Here is a 19705-nt window from a genome sequence, read left to right on the forward strand (position 1 = left end):
AATAAGTAGATGGATGAATAAATAAATGAATAAATACATAAACAATTAAGTAAATAATTAATCAATAAATATATCAGTAAATGAATAAATAAATGCGTAAATAGTAAACAGACAAATCAATTAATAACATGAATAAATGAATGTATAAACAAATGAATAGAATCTATAGGTATGTCTCCCTTTACTTTCCATCCTTGAGGCAAACTACGTAAAGAATTACACATGTATATCAATTGACGCTAGACGCTGTGGCAGACAATTGTTCTCTGAGAAACTGATCGCTTCTGTTCATTCGCGAGAAACAAAACACTCGCTCTCTTAAGCTCGTGACGTCGGGTCGTCGATGTCCAATCACATTGCGTATGTTCAAGTGTTTAATTTCTAAAGGATATATATATATATATATATATATATATATATATATATATATATATATATATATATATATATACTTATATATATATATATATGTATATATATATATATATATATATACACATATATAAAAGCAGCGCCGTGTAAACTACATTTTGAGGAATGTCATAAAATATTCAAAATCATATTTAAAAGTAGCACACTTTTGAAGATTTATTCATATTAATATAATACTATCACTGATTATGATGATAATGGCATTCAATAAGGTTAAGAAAGCAACATTCGGATGTTTTCCTACAATGAGAAAAAATCTAAAAGAAAAATTTAACCTGACCTTATGGCATTCAAGTCAACGACATTAGTATGTGACTAAGGTGATAAAAATGTGATAAAAATATATTATTCAACTTACCATTTTTTATATAAAAGTTCACTTATAGTAGAAGAAAAGAACACAAAGGAAAAATTCGATAATAATTTGAATAGATCCCAATACCTTACCACGTCGTCGGTGCGATATTGTACCTAAACCGTCTTAATTCGCTAGCGACTGAAATCGTGAATTCGCAGCGTCTGTTTAACGCTGTGGTAAATTTTAACATGTTCAACTTTACCGTTCGTGTCTAGCGTTTCAGTAAAGAAGCTAGCGTCTAGCGTCAAAACCGGATAGAAGTGCTGACATAGCTATACTGATAATGATGATGATAACAATAATAATAATGATAATAATAATAGTAGCACATACGTACATATACCAAAGGTTTTCCCCCTTACATGGGAGGTAGGTAGCCAAAAAACAAAGGCATAAAATCCACTCCCACCCATTCCATCCCCACATACTCCACTCCCATTCACCCAACTCCCTCTCACTTACCTTGGTTCCTCCTAAATGATAGGTCATCCCTACATCTCGCCCACTGCCCTGGATCAGAAGCAGTGTTGCAAAACACAACACATCCACAGCAAGGCCGCTTTATCAAATCGGCGACTCCTCCCCCTCCCCGTCCCCTCATGCAGAAATGGAGAAGACGTGGAGAAATCCCTTCGGGCTGCGTCAATTTATTTTCATACATACTCCCTCACCCCCCATCCCCCACCCACTCCACCTCATGCATCACAGCATCATCCATACACAATCATTCTCCATTCACCCCTATCTTCTGTCCTCTCCCGTCCCTCCTCAACAGACATTCCCCTCTTTCCCAATGCCTCTTTTACCCCATCCACCCTTCTCTTCCTTGGTCGCCCCCTCATATTCACTCCCCCCACCTTTGCCTTCCACATTTCATTTACTAATCTTTCTTCACTCATTCTTTCCAAGTGTCCAATTCATCCCAATACTCTTTCATTAACCCTATCTCCCAACTCCCTTTCCACCCCATTCTCCTCCTCGCCTCCTCATTTCTCACTCTATCTAGCCAAGTGACTCCTATCATACTTCTCAGGCACCTCATCTCAAACACATTCAAACTCCTTCTCTCTTATGTTCCTTGTTTCTTCCCATACAGTGCTGCTGGCACAATCACTCCTACATACAATCTCCTCTTAGAATCCATTTCCAAATGTCTATTTCTCATTACACTTTTTAATCCCTCAAGGCATTTACTCGCTTCTTTCAGTCTAGTTTCTACCTCCACCTCAACTCCATTTCCCGCCACATTCGCACCCAAGTATCTAAAGCTATCCACTTCCTCCAGCCTCTCTCCCTTAGTACTCACTTCCACTGTGCTGCCACTTCCTCCCCTTGCACATCTCATCATTTTACATTTACCCACATTTATCTTCAACTTCCTTCTTTCGCACACCCTCCCAAACTCTGTCACTAACTTCCTCAATCCCTCCTCTGATTCTGCAACAAGCGCAGTGTCGTGAGCAAACAACAACTGGCTTACCTCTCACTTTTCTCCATTTTCTTTAACCATCTCCAATCTCCGGCAATTTACAATGTAACACAGTTGAATATATATATATATATATATATATATATATATATATATATATATATATATATATATATATATCGGGACCCGTAGTGTAGAAAGATACTTCCTTTGAGAAAGGGGGGGGCGTACGTGGAGGGGTTGGAAAAACTAGTCTGGATGTAGGCTCGTGTGTGGCGATGTCTGGTGGGCGGTCAACTTGTCCGCGCGTGGTAGTGGTCCTGGGGCGGGGCTTTTGTCCGTGGTGCTGGGAGATGGTGGGTGGGCGGTCAACTTGTCCGCGCGTGGTAGTGGTCCTAGGACGGGGCTTTTGTCCGTGACGGGATGTAGCGTTGTAAGTATGATGCTTGGCGATGTAACGAAGAGGGGTTGCCTCGTAAGTAATGTTGCCGGCTACGCTTGGAGTTGGTTGCCTTGTAGTAATGTTTCTAGTTACGATGGAGTTGATAGCTTTATAGTAATGTTGCTGGCTACGTTAGATAGCGCCCCTGGGTAGACTTGAGTTAAAGAGTGGACCTGTGTTGTAGATAATCTTCGTTACCGACCGCTGCTACGAGAATGTTGGGTCGTGACTATCTTCCTATTCCAGCAGCTGCTACCAGAGAATGTGAGAGGTTGTGATCCACACCTTTGGAGGTGATGTAAGTAGCGGAGCAAGTAAAGGTCGTATAGTTCTACGAATTTACTCTAGTAAATCGCACCCAGTTGTCATGTGCAGAGCCAGTTGAGATCTGCGCCAGGAAGAAAGGCAACTGACCACGAAGACTGTGACGGTTGCCACTACATCATTTTTTTGTCGTACAGTAATTCTTACAATGTGACAGAAGTAAGTATTTACATGGTTGAGTGATATGCTCAATATTAAACAAAAGTGTATACAATTATGATACATAGAAGGACATGGCATAATTTAATAATACATGGTGAAAAATAAAATATAAGGATAATTCCTTCTGTGGACGTACACTTCTCAACGGTCGTCTCTTGAGCGAACCAGGTGTCCTAAGAAGTCAAGGTCAGGTCGGCCTAATTCGAGTTGAGTGGCCTCTGGTCGGGTTCTGATTAGACATGACACTCAACAGCCGTTTGGTGCAGCTGTTGCGACATACGCGACGTCGTCTGGCTTGATATCTATCTTCTCGTAGTGTGACGTCGTGTGATGTGTAGTTGTGACGTCCTGTGACGTGTAATACATCTTCTTCCAACAAATAACAATCATACGAATACCAATAACAATAAATAAAATACCAATGCCAACAACCATTATCTTGTAACCCCATCCCAACCTTCTGGCGGATCAGGTACGAGGGCGGTTGGTGGTACCAGAAATGTCACGACTCGAACTTGAACGGGCGCTACCTGGCCGGCGTCACCAACCAGACGTCGAAAGGGATCACGTGGTCTTCTTGGATGGGCCTTGACTACTCCCTGTGCAAAGTGGAAATGAAGATCCGCCCGGCCTTCTGACTCCATGTCCTCCAATTGACTTGGCTGGTAGTATCAGAATATATGCATACTTTGTGCTTGCAGACACCTCTGGGAAATTAAATAAATTGCTTTCGTTTATTTAAGAAATTTTCAAGGGTACGTGTGAGCGTGTGTGTGTGTGTGTATTTACCTAGTTGGATTTTTACCTAGTTGTATTTTGCGGGGGAGAGCTATGCTCGTAGTGACCCGCTGTTGTATCTTTCCGCATCCAGTTTTTTTCTTTTTGTGTGTGTATTTTACTTAGTTGTATTTTACGGGAAGGGGAGCTATGCTCGTGGTGTCCCGACTTCATATATCATTTTATCTAAACTTTTTAAATTCATGTATTGTTTTTGCACACACCACTTTCTCATCTAACTTGTTCCAAATGTCTATTACACTGTGGGGAAAGCTGTTCTTTTTTAAATCTCTTCTATAACTGTCTTTCTTGATTTTCTTTCCGTGTCCTCTTGTATTTCTATCATCCCATTTTATTAGATCATCTCTATCAATAGTTTCTATGCCTTTCATGATTCTATAAATAGTTATCAAATCTCCTCTCTCTCTTCTTTGCTCTAATGTCTGTAGCTCAAGTGTGTGTGTGTGTGTGTGTGTGTGTGTGTGTGTGTGTGTGTGTGTGTGTGTGTGTGTGTGTGTGTGTGTGTGTGTGTGTGTGTGTGTGTGTGTGTGTGTGTGTGTGTGTGTGTGTGTTGCAAGGAATTATATGGACAAACCAACAGCAGCAGTCCTATTGGTCCTTTCATGGCTGTTCCAGTACTTAAACTATCATTAATGTCACCATTACTTTCACCATCATCATCACCTCCATTAGCATCATTAGCACCATTACCGTTATTATCACTAAGGGGGAAAAGAGCCTTAACCTATCTAGAAGTAAATAATTCTAGTCGGGATTTGTAGCTAAGTAAATGTCGAGACCTTTTCTGAATACCTTTACAGTGGTAGAATCAATGACGTATTTAGCTACGTCTGTTTGAAATTGTTTTCCTACAATCTTACATCCATTGCGTTGGAGGTGTCAATTTTAAGATTTTTTTTCTACACCACTGTTTTCAATTCCTTTGACAACTTTGAGACCTCAGATCACCTCTCATTCTCCGTTTCGGAAGACTAAAATTTAATTCCCTTATGAGCTCTTCGTACGGCTTGTTCCGCAACCTAGGAATGAGTCTTGTTACTCTACCTTGCACTCTTTCTAACTTCTGTATATATATTTTTGTAATATGGAGACCAGCACTGTACACAGTACTTTATGTGAGGTCTGACTAGGGCATTGTAAAGATTAAGAATAATTTATTTAATTCTAAACTCTAAAGTTCTATCTATAAATTCAATTAATTTATTTGCAGTTTTAATGATCTCCGATTACTGTTCGTTTGGTTTGAGATAATTTGATATCACAACACCAAGGTCTTTCTCTTCTTCTACACTTGCTAATTGTACACCACTGATCGCGTTGTTGATCTGGATATTATCATAACCAATATGAGGTACTTTGCATTTATCTATATTGAAAAACACCTGGGAGTTTTCTGCCCATTCACATATGATGATCAGACCATTTTGTAACTTGTTGTGTTATGGATATTATCTTATATGCAATTTTTGTATAATCCTGGAATTTTGATCATTTACATTTTATTTATATTTTCATCCAGGTCATTAATGTGTACCAGAAAGACTAAAGGACCTAGTATTGAGCCCTGAGGCACTCCACTTGGTACCCTGATCATCTTCGATTCAAAACGACATGGTGCTTACGACCAGACAGCCATTCAGAAATCCATCAGTGAATATGACCTACTATACCACGGGATTCTAGTTTACTTGGTAACCTTCTGTGAGGGACTTTATCGAAAGCTTTTTGGAAGTCGAGATATATAATGTCAACTGCACTCCCATCTTCGTACATTCCGTAAATATTATGCAAGAAGTTGAGATTTTTTCAGACACGAGCGCTTACTACGGAAACTATGTTGTGAATATTTATTTTTTTCCAAGAATTCAACAAGTATATCTCCCAGGATAGACTCCATTAGTTTACAGATAATTGATGCAAGGCTAATAGGCCGATAATGACCAGGATTGTATTTGTTACCCTTTTTTAATAAGGGCACAACATTTGCTAATTTCCATATTTGAACAACTCTTCCAGATTGTAAAGATAATTTAAAAATCACACTGAGGGGCTTTCAGATTGTTTCTTTAACTTCTTTGAGTAATCTTCAAATTTATCTATAACGCGCATCACATCATGTTCTGCAATATCCATGCCAAGTAGGCGTGTGGATACGGACTTGTTCTGGTGGGACTGGCTGATCGATTCCGTTGTTCTCAATAGTGAACACAGACGGAAAATAATCATTTAGGATGCCTGTCATTACCCTTTTGTCTGTTACTATTCCCCCATGCTGATTGGAGTGAACCAATGGTACTCTTAAGTACTTTTTCCTCTGATATATCTGAAAAATTCTTTAGGATTTTCTTTGCACTTAGAGGTAATATATTGTTCTTGTGATTTCCTACTGATTTTGATGAGCCTTTTGGATTTTCGACAACATCTTTCTTACTCTTATCTATGGGCTTAGCTGTGCTGATTAGTATCTCCAATACGCATGTTTCTTAGCTTTCAAAATATTTTTGATATCAACATTCCACCATTTAGGTTTGGCATTGGTTGATGGACGGCTATCGCGCATTGGAACACATTCATCAACGGCTTTCTTGAGTATATTAGTAAATATATCCCAAGTTTGTTCAGCATCCTGGATTTTGTAAACTCCTGACCAGTCGGTGTTTCCAATTATGCCTTTTAATTTTTCTGTGTCTGCTTTCTGGAAGTTTGGTACCTTTTCGAAGCTTTTGTTTTGCAGCTCGATGTTACAATCGATGTCGAATGTGAGGATACTGTGGTCACTGGTGCTGAAATTCGGTCCAACAATTACATCCGTTACTTGGTCATCGTTAGTTGAGAGAACAATATCGAGAACATTCTGACCGGGTGTTGGCTCGCGAATGTATTGATACAAGGAACTTTCCAAAATATTTGAGTAAAGTCCTTGATTGGTGTGCGAATTTAATGTTCCACCCATACAGTTACTGGCAAGTTGAAATCTCCAATAGTAATAGCTTTGTTCTCGCTGCAAATATCTAAAATCTGCTCGTATTGTCAATATTTTTGTTTTGGGCCGGTGGTCGACAAACAAGACAGAGAATAAGAAATTCGGACCCTGTACGTATTTGCACGTATTTAGCGTCAATGTTCCTTATTTGAGGTTTAGTAATTTCCGGTTTTTGTCGGCGTAATTTTACATAAAGAAGTACACCGCGACCTGCTCTCTGTGACCGTTTCGTCACTGAGTGTGTGTGTGTGTGTATAATTTGGGAGTTTTAGCTCCCACGGGCTTTGGTTTTGAGCCCGTTTGGTGGGTGATTGGACTTATGAGTGTGTGTGGGCCCAACCACACACACTCATACATTCACAAGATGTGCATACGTATATGAATACGTGTGCACATCTCGGTGAATGCACCCTTCCCAACGTGAACTGTTTTCGGTGTATGGTGGATAGTAGCAATTATGTTATAAATTGTAAGAAGAAGGGGGGGGGTGATTCAATGTATGAGTAGTCGTGGTTTGGCCACGCCCACCCATACATTTACCGGATGTGCATGCGGATAAATATGCATGCGTATTTAAGTGAAATACGCATGCATATCTCGGTGAATTCACCCTTCCTGACATGAACAGTACAGTGCAAAAGTATAAAAGATTTAAAGGGGGGCTGACACTCCACCAGCCGACGCAGTTCATAATCGCTAAGGTGGCGGCATAGGCGACGCACAAGACCCTCAGATGTTGTCGGAGGCCCTCTCCTCAGAAAAGCAGTTGCGGGGCAATGCTTGAGGTAGTGGTCAAGGGTGGCTTCAGGGTGGCGGCAATGTTGACATCTTCTTTCTTCGGTCGTGGGGTTGTTCTTGATTTGCCAGAAACAACGGTCCTCCAGCCGCAGACGGAAGAGCAGAGATTTACCTTCGTCACTGAATATCGAGTACTTTTATACTATATTCCGCTAAGAAATCTCCGTTTTCTATGTTTATCCAAGATTCAGTGACACCAACAATATTATGGTCTTCGAAAAAATTAAGTGCAGCAAGATTTTGGAATTTGTTTCGCAAACTACGAACACTGACTAAACAGACGTTTAATTGCTACCTTTGAGTGGATACCTGATTTTAATTTCCTACATTGGGGGTAGAAGTCTCCAATATGCCTCCAATGCATCATCAAGGAGTCTACCTAGGCGAGCAGATCCAATTGGATTAAGGTGGAGCTCATCTCGATTAAAAAGTGTTTGTTGAATGTAGAAACGATTCCACAAGTCTATGAACTTGATATTTTCATTTGAGCACAAGGAGTTTAAGCAGTTATTTGTGCTGGTGATCCTATTGTATCCTTCAGCACCGATGCGAGGAAGAAAGCTGGATATCATAACCTTGCTACGCTATGCCATTAGCCCACTAATCTTCACTTCTTCCGAGTTCGTGTTCATGATGTCATTCGTACCTACTTGCACTATGTTCACTGTGTCAACCTTTTCATCATCAGTGAATACTTCGATGTCATTCGTGATGCCATCGATTTGAGCTCCGGTAAAAAAAAAAAAAAAAAAAAAAATCCTTTTGGAACTCTTCTAAAAAATTCCTCTAACTGATGTGTGTATGCATGGGTATCCTTTGTTTAATTTCATTTGTCTGATAATATAATATATAAGAATATGTTATATATGTGTATTATATGTATATACATATATATATATATATATATATATATATATATACATATATATATATATATATATATACATATATATATATATGTATGTATATATATATGTATATATGTATATATATGTATATATATATATATATATATGTATATATATATATGTATATATGTACATATAAATATATATGTATATATATATATATATTTATATATATATATATATATATTTAAGACATTATCAAGGAATACACAGTTACAGAGACAAAGGTGGATATTTCTTTGTCCCCTTCCTTGCCTTACATGTATGGATTGATTAAGACCCACAAACCTGGTTATCCAGTTAGACCTATCATCAGTTCCACAGGATCCGTCACTTACAATTTGTCCAAATGGCTTGTTACTATTTTGAGTCCTTTAGTGGGTACTATATCTTCTTCCCACGTCACAAATAATGTTGATTTTATTAATTATTTGAATAATCTAGAAATCAGTTATGATTTTAAACTAGTTAGTTTTGATATAACCTCGCTCTTCACCCGTGTCCCCGTAATTGACTTATTGGTATATCTTGAAGAAGAATTATTATCAAAACATGACTTGCCACTTCCAGCTAAAACCATAATTGAACTTATTAAGTTGTGTATTGTAAATTGTAAATTTGTTTTTAATGGTGAATTCTATGTACAAAAATTTGGTATGGCAATGGGAAATCCTCTGTCCCCAGTACTTAGTAACTTGTACATGGAATTCTTTGAGATGAAACTACTACCTAGGATTCTTCCCCAACAAGTTGTGTGGAAAAGATATGTTGATGATATCTTGTGTCTTTGGCCAGTTAATCGTAACTTAGATTTATTTCTTGAAAAACTAAATGGTATGGTCCCTTCAATCAAATTTACTTTTGAAATAGAAATAGAGAATAAGTTGCCATTTTTGGATATTTTAATTCATCGAAATGGTAAACAATTTAAATATGACGTTTATAGAAAACCTACTAATATATATATATATATATATATATATATATATATATATATATATATATATATATATATATATATATATATATGTACTGTAGGCTATACATATATGCATATAATTTTCTATACTCTATCATTTTGTCATATACCCGTATAATAGTTTCCACAATTAGAAAATTTTAAACAATTTAAATTCATGAACATCTGTCAAATAACAATAATAATGATAATAATAATAATAATAATAATAATAATAATAATAATAATAATAATAATAATAATAATAATAATAATAATAATAATAATAATAGTAATAGTAATAATAATAATAATAATTAATAATAATAATAACATTGATAATGATAATAATAATAATAATAATAATTATAATAGTAATAATAATAGTAATGATAATAATGCTGATAATAATAATAATGATGATGATGATGATGATGATGACAATGTGGCAATGAATGTTAGACTGTTGTCAATGTTGTATTAATTTGGGTCTTTTTTATGGTGGCGAGTAAAAATATTTAAGTGATAAATTTAACCATATGGTCCCCTTTCAAAATATGCATTTGTTACTTAAATGGGTTATTGTGGTTTGCGTTATATATCTCAGTTTTTTTTCTGTAAGAATCCCTTCAATATAAAGCTGATTTTTAATATTATTGTTTTTATCACACCTTCCTCAGAACGTTAACGAAGCAGGTCATCTTTGTTTTTGTACCGAGATGGTGAACATAGCCACTGTTGGAATGAAACACCAAGAGATTGGTAGTTTCACATGTAAAATTTAGTGGGGGGTAAGAAAGAGTTACACATGAAATACAGTATATCGACAGTATAGAAGAAAGAGGCACATAAGTATACATGGGGCAGGATGGTCGGTGGGAGAATAGTCAAGAGATCATTGATGGATTATGTAGTGACGTCCGAAGTGAAGATTGGAAGAGCTCTGGACGTCAATATGTGCAAAGGTGAGTCTACAGACTGGCCGTGGTGATGACACCTAGATCAACGACAAGTAAGGGAAGAGAGAAGTGGAATCTGTTATAATCACCTGGTGAAGGGGAGATTGGGAGATGATGTAAAATGGTTATCACGCCGGACTTTGACGGGCTTCACCAACGCCGACAACTGAGAGTTCGTTTGAGTAAAAACAAATTCGGTTACAAAATTTAAAATTTCAAAACTCCAGATGTTAATTTATCTTTACGTCATATATAGCAAAGCTGAGTGATGAAGGTTTTCAAAGAGGTGGTGAATGTTTGCTAGATGTATGGCTTAGTCACTTTTTGATCAAATAATGCAAAAGTAAATCTTAATAAAATATCGGTAGAAGAGGAACTTTTCCTTCGCCGATCTTTGGCTGTTCTCGCAAAGCTCTAACGGTTGTGACGTCAATCTCGCTGTTTACATTCTGATGCATGTCATATGCGTGCACTATAAAATGCCGTGTTGCGCTGTCAACTTGATCAGTGATCTGTCATATTTCTTGTGTTAGCAATTTTTTCAATAAAGTATTTAGTTTGAAAATGGTTTATTGTGATCTGTCATATTTCTTGTGTTAGCAATTTTTTTTTAATCAAGTATTTAGTTTGAAAATGGTTTATTGTGTCTCCGAAAATTGCAAGTGATTCGATGAACATTTCTGATGCGGATGGACTTAATCTTCATTCTTTTTCGAAAGATCCTATTCGCAAAAAGGACTGAATCATTTGGTGCAGATGGCACGAGTCATGGAAGCCTGGATTGACAGCAAAATTGTTCGAAACATTTCGAAAGAAAAGTACACTCGAGACCCTGGACTTGTCAATAAGCACGTAGGCCATGGTGAAATATATCTAACATGTCTGCACGAGCCCGTTGACGAAAGGGAATGACTGAAAGAGTTTACACTGTCAAATAATTGATAAAATTTTCGTCCTCTCCCCTGTACAATGTAATAAAATCTAAGTCTTTGACAGTGTGAACCTGGCGTTTCTTGTAAATTATAATACAAAGAGTAGTAAAGTGTTTGACAAGGAACTGACATGTAGAAGTGGTTGGCGGGGAATAGTAGCTACTACCAACACTGCATCATGTTTTTAGCTTTGCATTTGCTTCACAGATGTGCATCTGCTTAGCAATCGTGCGCCACACAACAACCTGCTTATCATATTGCTTTCAGGTTTAAAAGCACACAAAGAGTTTGAGCTCATAGTAACGCAGAAAACACTTCTCAGGGACATCGGTCAGCTCTCGCCTTGTCAACAAACATCAGCGCTGGAATCGTATCAAAAGGTTGTGTGGTTCTTTACTCCCAAGTCCAAACATTTTTTTTTTTTATGAAACAATGAAAGGAAGGCAAGTACATATGTAACTTCAAACATATCTTGATGTAATTTCACTATTGTAATTCAGACACAATGGGGCTCAATTCATATTGAGAATAGTAAAATTCATGTATGGTGATTGAAAATTGTCATTATTAATTTTCTACTTTTAGACTACTACTTGCTGTCCTTCATTTCAATTAAAATTCACGTAAAAATGGAGAGGCGCAATGGGCTATATCTTATCCCAAAGCCAAAGCAGGTGTTGGAGTGGCGAAGGAGAAGGTTGATCTAACATATGCTGAGTGTATGAAGCATTATTGTGTTACATAGTGCATCCAAACTGTGAAACTGCATAGGACTTCCTACTGGAGCAATGTGATAAATCCAAAACCAATACTTGCCTAAAAAATTGTATTGTTCTGATTATATGACAAACTAAAAAAAATGTACAAACCATAAATCTCCATTTTGTATTTACAGAATATGTACAGATTTTACTTGGTGAATTACTGAGGTTGCGTTCTGAATATACACCATAAAAACTTGCAAGAGATGCCAAACTTCAGTCCTCTATGAAAGTTCCTGATACAGTCTGTTCTAAGTTTCAAGTATGAAAAACAAGAGAAATCTGACATCGTCCAGAAACAAAGGTCTAGGTTTAATCGTCCAACACAGTGAACTCTTCATACACCAAGGACAAATAGTATTCCGAATATAATTCCAAGAATCTGAACTAAAATAATTGATGAAGGGTATTTAAATCCTGTGTAATGTCCATCATGCGTAGACCATTTTTCCTAATCCGATCTCTGGCACACACTGGAAGGGGCAAGCGATTTCTTTTGCCCAGTCGTTGCCAACACCACTCCACTAAATTACGAAAGGCAAGATACCTATACAGCCTGAAAGATATAAAAGTATCAAATTATGATTATTCGTTTTGCTGTAAATTCATAGAAATATGCATTTTACGTAGTCTATTGTATACATATTTTGTTACATGTATCCTTGTACCGTACCCATGGACTAAAATCTACTGTGTCCAAATTTGCTGATGATACAAAACTGTGTGGAGTGGCAAATGATCACTCAAACCAATTAGATATTCAAGAAGATTTAGATCAATTACAGCAATGGTCTGAAAAGTGGCTAATGAAATTTAACACAAGTAAATGCAAGGTAATGCACATAGGTAAAAATAACAGTAAGTACGATTACAAGTTATTTGGAAATTCCTTAACAAAAGTGGATAGTGAAAAAGATCTCGGTGTAATTATCAGTAACGACCTCAAATCATCCAAGCAGTGTATTTCAGCCTCTGAGAAAGCAAATAAGATTCTGGGACTGATTGCGCGATCTTTTGATTTCAAAAGTCCATCACTCATTAACAAGCTATATAAATCGTTAGTTCGTCCACATTTGGAATATGCTTTTTCTGTATGGTCACCGAATCTCATTAAAGACATTGACAGACTGGAAAAAGTACAACGGCGAGCCACAAAACTGATTCCAAATATCAAAAATAAATCATACGAAAATCGACTAAAACATATGAATCTGTTTTCCCTAAAAAAGCGTAGACTCAGAGGTGACTTGATACAGGTCTTTAATTAAAATTCTAAAGGGAATTGACAGCATCAAAAGTGACCAAATTTTTACATTGAATGAGAATCAGACAAGAAACAATGGTCTCAAACTGTCCGGAAATAGATTCAGTTTGGAAGTAGGTAGAAACAACTTTGCCAACCGTGTAGTTAATGAATGGAATAAACTTCCTGCACAGGTAGTGCAATGTAGTTCAGTTCGAAGCTTTAAGGAATCATTTAGATAAATACCTAAGTAAGATGCTGTAATGATTATAATTCATCTTATATTATTTTGTTTTTTGTTATAATTTGTCTGTCTGATTTTCATTTATTATTAGTTATATGTCAATTTATTATTGTTTACTATTTACCTGTTTGTTTATTATTTAAATATACCTATGCATTTATTTATGTATTTTATTTGTTATTTACATTATTATATTTTTTATTTTTTATTTTATTATTAATATGATTTTTTTTTCGCATCCGACCTAGATATGGATCAAAAGGTCTCCTGTCGGCATGCTCCGCCTTTGTAATCCTTTATATTCTTCACTCGATGTGAAGTCACTTTCGTATTGCGTGTTGGTCATATTGAAGAATGTAAACAGCGGCTGTTACATCATCAGTATGCCCTAGCGGTGGAAAATGTAACTAAGACATTGAAAAGTCCGTCTGATATCAGGCACTTTTAAGATCATGCTATTTGGATAAAATCAAGACTATAAAATGCTAGAAACGTGCATTTTAGTGTTCTAACTTCTAAGTTGTATTTTCATACATGAAATAACAAAAAAAGAAGAGATCAAAAACCTTCTCAGTTGACTTTTAAGGTGGAGAAACAAAATAAAGGAGGAGGTCAAAGAAGTATTGAAGGTGAGCAAGTTGAGTGAAAACGAGAAAGAGGATGACTACCAAGCAGAACATATATGGAATGTCGCGAAAGGTGATGGGAACATAGGGGGTAGAAAAAGAACGGGTGTGTTTCATGTAAAGTGTGTTAAGGTGTGCTTTCATGGACTTGGAAAAGGCATATGATAGGTTTGACATGGAGTCATTGCGGGGTGTGTTACACTTATAAAGAATACAGTGAAGTCTGTTTTTTTTTCGGGGTTTGTGGGACTGGTATCCACTCGGTCCTCAATCTTGCAGTCGGTTCGGAGCAGTTCCTACATGAACGCAGAAGTTGGTATCCACTGTTTCCCAGTGCAGTGACAATACTTGGAGGAAGCTGGTGTATCATAGTAATATCCAATAAACCACAAGACCGAGGTGAACAGCTGTTGGAGGCCATTATGGTGTGTAGTAGGGCATATGTGTAAGTCAGGAATGGAGAGAGTGAATGGTCTGATGTGAGGGTGGGACTAAGTCAGGGTTGCGTGATGTGGCCATGGTTGTTCAACACGCATATGGATAAATTGGTGGGTGAGAACGAAATGGGAAACGAAACAGTTGTTATTTGTCATTTGCGTTTGTGGCTGATTCTGAGGAGAAAGTGATTTTTTAAGGCAAATGAGAGAAGAATTTGCGAGCAAATGTATTCTAAAATAAAGTGGTCAGATTCACAAGGATCGTTGAGAGTGACAAGCTGAATGTGAATATGAAGAATTAGAGGTTTGAGGGAATGGATTTTTATGTATTTGGTGTTATATACAGGGGTGTCTACAGGAATTTTTGTAGGCAGGGGCAAAATTAAAGATATTATACATATATGGTTAATGGTATATGGTTATATCAAGATCTTTAAAAGTACGGTAATAAACAATTGATAAATGTACATGGTATTTCATTAATTTTGTATTTTCTATGTATTTTTTTATTCATTTTGCATTTCCCTTGCATTTTTTCCCATAAATTCCAGGGGGGCACATGCCCTCCTTTCCCCTCTGCGGACGCCCATGGTTACATATGGCGGTGAATGGAGAAGTATAAGCACAGATGGTCTTCAGTCCTCTTGAAGTACCCTGACCGCTGACACAAGCTCTCTCCAACTTTCTTTGTCTTGCACTATGTTCCTTTAGACGAAAAAAAAAAAAAAAAAAAAAAAAGTATGTCTAGATGGAGGCTGGTAGGAAGCGGTGTAGATAGTGAGGGTTGCATTTTTGTGGATGGGCTGTTTATAAACAGCACAGTTCGTAGGCAAAGGTTTGCGCAAGCTCGCTCTCCGCCTAGAGTTGTAAAAATAGCCGGGAGCCTGTATGACGTATATATGTTTTGCTGACTTAGAATTTCGTAACCTATGTAAGTTATGCAGAGATTCGAGATTGCTTAAGTATACAATATTCCATATAGATTTGTAACAACGAATCTGATTGGGGGAAAGGGTGGAGGGGGAGAAAATTCAATTGGTTCACGATTGTAAGATCACGCACTTAGGGAAGGATCTTCAAAATAAAGCTAAAGATAATTGGATTAAAGAAAGCATGATGTTACTGCAGAACTTACCTGGAACATAACAATGCGTGTTCTCACGGGGTTCATAGATTGTACTTGGAGAAGCACGCAGTGTGACCGGCATTTAAGAAAGAAAAAAATTACAAACATTCCATTCTCCCTTGTCTGAAATGAATTATATAGAAATTGAAAAAAGAGGAATGCTTGTAGGCACAAGGCCTACTGACTAAAAATATGTGAATTAATACAGAAAAAGAAGTAACAAGAGAAAGCTGGACGAAAGTGAAGAAAGGGGGAGTGACTTAAGGCCCCTACACACTGTCAGTCATGATTGCACAATATTCATGATTGCGCAAGCATATCCTGTGTGAGTGGGTGTGATTGAGTGTTTGCGCAGATGATTGAGGAATTTCCAACCCGGTTTGATTCTGTAAGCTCAAGCATAGTAGTTACACCATCATGAGTGTCGATGATTGCGCCAACAGCTCAGTCTTTCCTTTGTAGCCAGGAATGGCTATGCATGCAGCCGCTTTACTCATCTTCACTCCACAAACTCCAAGAGGTAAGTAATGATTGCTCAATCTTACTGACAGTGTGTGTCCCAAACACTGTTTGCACAATCTCGATGACTGTGCAGTCATGACTGACAGTGTATAGGGGCCTTTATGAAAACGGTGAAATTTTAAGAGGCGTACTAAACGGATGTAAAGCGCGAGAGTAAGAATATTATGAGAAATAGGTATTTGGGGACAAATGCAAAAAAGAGGGCCGTGTGAAGCAATGATACCTACAGTGCTGATATTTGAAATCAAAAGAAAACAGAAAGGGGGACACTGAATATTTGTTTTTGTGAGGATGAAGCGTTCGAGAGAGGGACCAAAGGGATATTTATCTCATCTGCTTCATATTTATTTCGAATGGATGAGGAGTGGGGAGCGTCATTAATTTTGAACAAAAGAATGAGGTGGGAACGTTTAAATTTTTTATATATTTTACATACTTTATTCATTTATTTATTTAACTTACTATTTTTTCGGCCACCCCAACTTGGGAAAAAGGTCTTACGATATGTATGTACACACACATATATATATACATACATACATATATATATATATATATATATATATATATATATATATATATATGTATGTATGATGCCCAATAGTCCACGCCGTCAATATGACGGTAGCCCATACAGTATATCTGTTCGCCATCAGGGACGTGGCAGTTAGGAGTGGGTCCTGCGACTGTGTGTGTGAGCATCTCTTTGTCTGATCTTTCTTACAAAACCTATTCGATATGGGTGACCCTGCAGAGATTTCCTCTCTACCGACATAGCTTTTGTAGTCATTAACATTCTCAAGCCTATCCACCACGTCAAGGTGTCAATTCTTGGATAAGTTCAAAGTAAAGAGATTATATTCAATGATGAGAGTCTTGAAGAAGTTGAAAAGTATCATTATTTAGGCAAGATGGTGAAAGTGACCAAAGATCATGATAATGAAATAAAAAGACGTATTACAATTGGTTGGAAAGTGTTTGGTAAGTATAGTAAAATCCTGAGAGGCTCTCTACCTTTATGTTTGAAACGTAATTTTTATAAGCAATGCATTCTGCCAGCAATGATCAATGGGTTTAAGACTTGGAAACTGACGAAGGCGAAGGATACAAAGCCAAGGACTGCATAGAGGAGAATGGAGAGATCAATGATGGGAATAACGCTGAGAGGTCGAAAGAGAGCAAGTAGGGTGAGAGAGCAGACTAGAGTGAAAGATTTTGTGGAGGCTTTAAAAGAGAGGAAGTGGAATTGGACAGGTAAGTTAGTCCGAACGACTGATGAGCGATGGAGCGTATTACTGAGTGGACGCCGCGAGATGGGAAGCGTGGAGGAGGGAGACCAGACAGGTGGAGAGACGAGATTGAGAAGTTTGCAGGAGTGATGTGGCAGAGGTTGGCGCGGTCGTGTGAATCATGGAATGCTATAAAGGAGGCCTTTGTTCAGCAGTGGACTCAGGATGGCTGAATTGATTGACTGATTTACTCATGAATGTTTGGTCGCTTTGTCACGGCGAACCGCGACAGAAAAAAAAAAAAAAATTGTCGTATGTATAAAAACAATTCAGATGCTACAGATTGCCATCCATCTTCTGGAGGAAGTGATCATTTTTCCGCTACTCCTTGGCTTCCAATGACACAAACCGAAGGATGAGGAGTTGGACTGGGCTGCAGGTTAGTCGTATGGTAGGACCTGGGGCATTGGGTAGGTGGGTCCTAGTCCACTTTCCATTCGTGGTTGAAAGGAAACACGCCGGTCATTGCTGCTTTTATTTCTCCCGCATCAGTCTAAACGCCTCCCAAACCGAGGGAGGGAGGGAATTGAGAACTTGCGTTCCATTCGGTCTTCCAGACCGGTTCACTGGTTTCCAAGACCAGTTCCGAGACTAGTTCTGGTTTCCCATACTGGTTCCCTGTAAATGTACACTTTATTCAGAAAAAAAAATACCACATCAATGTGAAAATGGAGTAGGGTATATGAAAGATTCGTGAGGCAGAAGAAATCCTTATAAGACTAAAGCGAGGTAACATGAGGTTAATATGCCTCTTCCTGTCATATAACATAGGATAGGCCTCTTAAGAAATCTTTAAATTACCCTACTTAAGATTTACAATTGATTTTAGGATAGGCTATGGTAGGTTAGGTGTAGGCTAACCCCCTATACAGCAGCCATTTCGTGACACTCTAATGCCTAAAATATATATATATATATATATATATATATATATATATATATATATATATATATATATATATATATATATAACTACAATGAAAAATTGGTTTTGGCACATTTTACTTTTCCTAAACAGAGTAACAGAGTTATGAGAACGAAAAGGGTTATCCAAACATGTAGCAACAACACAAGGCATGGTTATTGCCAACATCCGTGTAACTTGCATTCCCCTTTTACCTTTCGTTTCCTTTCTCTATATCGGACGTGGGATCTTTTTAAATGTCAATTACTGGTTCTGACTTTAACTCTTACCTTTTAAAAGGAATAATTTGACGAAAATATTAATAGCCTGGGTTGGCTGTCTTGGAGTGCCTACGTGGCATCTCTCTCTCTTTCAGACCACGTGAGTCTGATCAAAACATCGAAAACGTTTTTGATCCCTTCTTTCCGATAGAGATTAAGAATATATTTTTGACATAGTAACAATTTTACATGTGTTTGTTGACGAATAAAGTCCTTTTTATGGATTTTGTTATAATTAATTTTAATTATTACAATAGTAATTTAAAGATATTAGAGCTGGATGATGAATCAATTTCTAAGTATATCCAAAATTATTAGAGGGATAGCTTTTCACTCTAACAGCTTCACTGCACTCTGCTCACAGTACAGAATGAGTACATGGCCTTTAATACCTAGCACCGATACTTGTCACATCTGTTCTTGCAATTGAAATAGAATATCTTAACTCTGGAATATTTTTTTTTTTTTCAAATTCGAATGAGTTGAGAACTTTTTTGCCTAAGCTCGTCTCATGAGAGTATCATATAGTACAAATTTTATTATTATTATTATTATTTGTATTAAAATTATCTGCTGTGATTTGGTTCATTCTTATATCTATATCGTGAACAAATCGAAGTAAAAATTTCGACAGATGTGAGTATACGGTTACTACGATGAATGGATCGTAATGAACTAGGCTATTCATAGTCATAGTGTGGGCATTTTTACTTTCTTTTTATCCATGATAATGACATATGGATAGTGTAGACACACCATTCCCACGGCATATGCCATAAACTAGTAATA

At 37.2% G+C, this 19705-nt stretch overlaps 1 protein-coding gene and 1 long non-coding RNA gene across 4 annotated transcripts in view; one reads left to right on the top strand and one right to left on the bottom strand.

Annotated features, from left to right (window-relative positions):
• The window catches only part of LOC143027030 (microfibril-associated glycoprotein 4-like), an 18823-nt gene extending 13225 nt beyond the window's left edge, over positions 1-5598 (top strand). For 2 of the 3 annotated variants that reach the window (XM_076187874.1, XM_076187876.1), the window contains 2 exons: positions 3620-3812; positions 5465-5598. In XM_076187874.1, coding sequence (XP_076043989.1) covers positions 3620-3785 — 166 coding nt within the window. In that variant the 3' untranslated portion in view covers positions 3786-3812; positions 5465-5598. Of the gene's footprint in view, positions 1-3619; positions 3813-5155; positions 5439-5464 lie in introns of those variants that run through there. The other variant, XM_076187875.1, reaches the window with a different exon arrangement.
• A 12595-nt stretch (positions 5599-18193) lies between these two features.
• On the bottom strand, positions 18194-19005 carry LOC143027032 (uncharacterized). The gene is made up of 2 exons (XR_012966554.1): positions 18926-19005; positions 18194-18349 (listed from the first exon to the last, which is right to left on the bottom strand). It is a non-coding gene; the product is annotated as an uncharacterized LOC143027032 (long non-coding RNA).
• Between the last annotated feature and the right edge of the window lie 700 nt (positions 19006-19705).

The sequence above is a fragment of the Oratosquilla oratoria genome, chromosome 7 (assembly GCF_046742065.1).
Source record: "Oratosquilla oratoria isolate Oo_2021 chromosome 7, ASM4674206v1, whole genome shotgun sequence".
Taxonomy (NCBI): Eukaryota; Metazoa; Arthropoda; class Malacostraca; order Stomatopoda; family Squillidae; genus Oratosquilla; species Oratosquilla oratoria.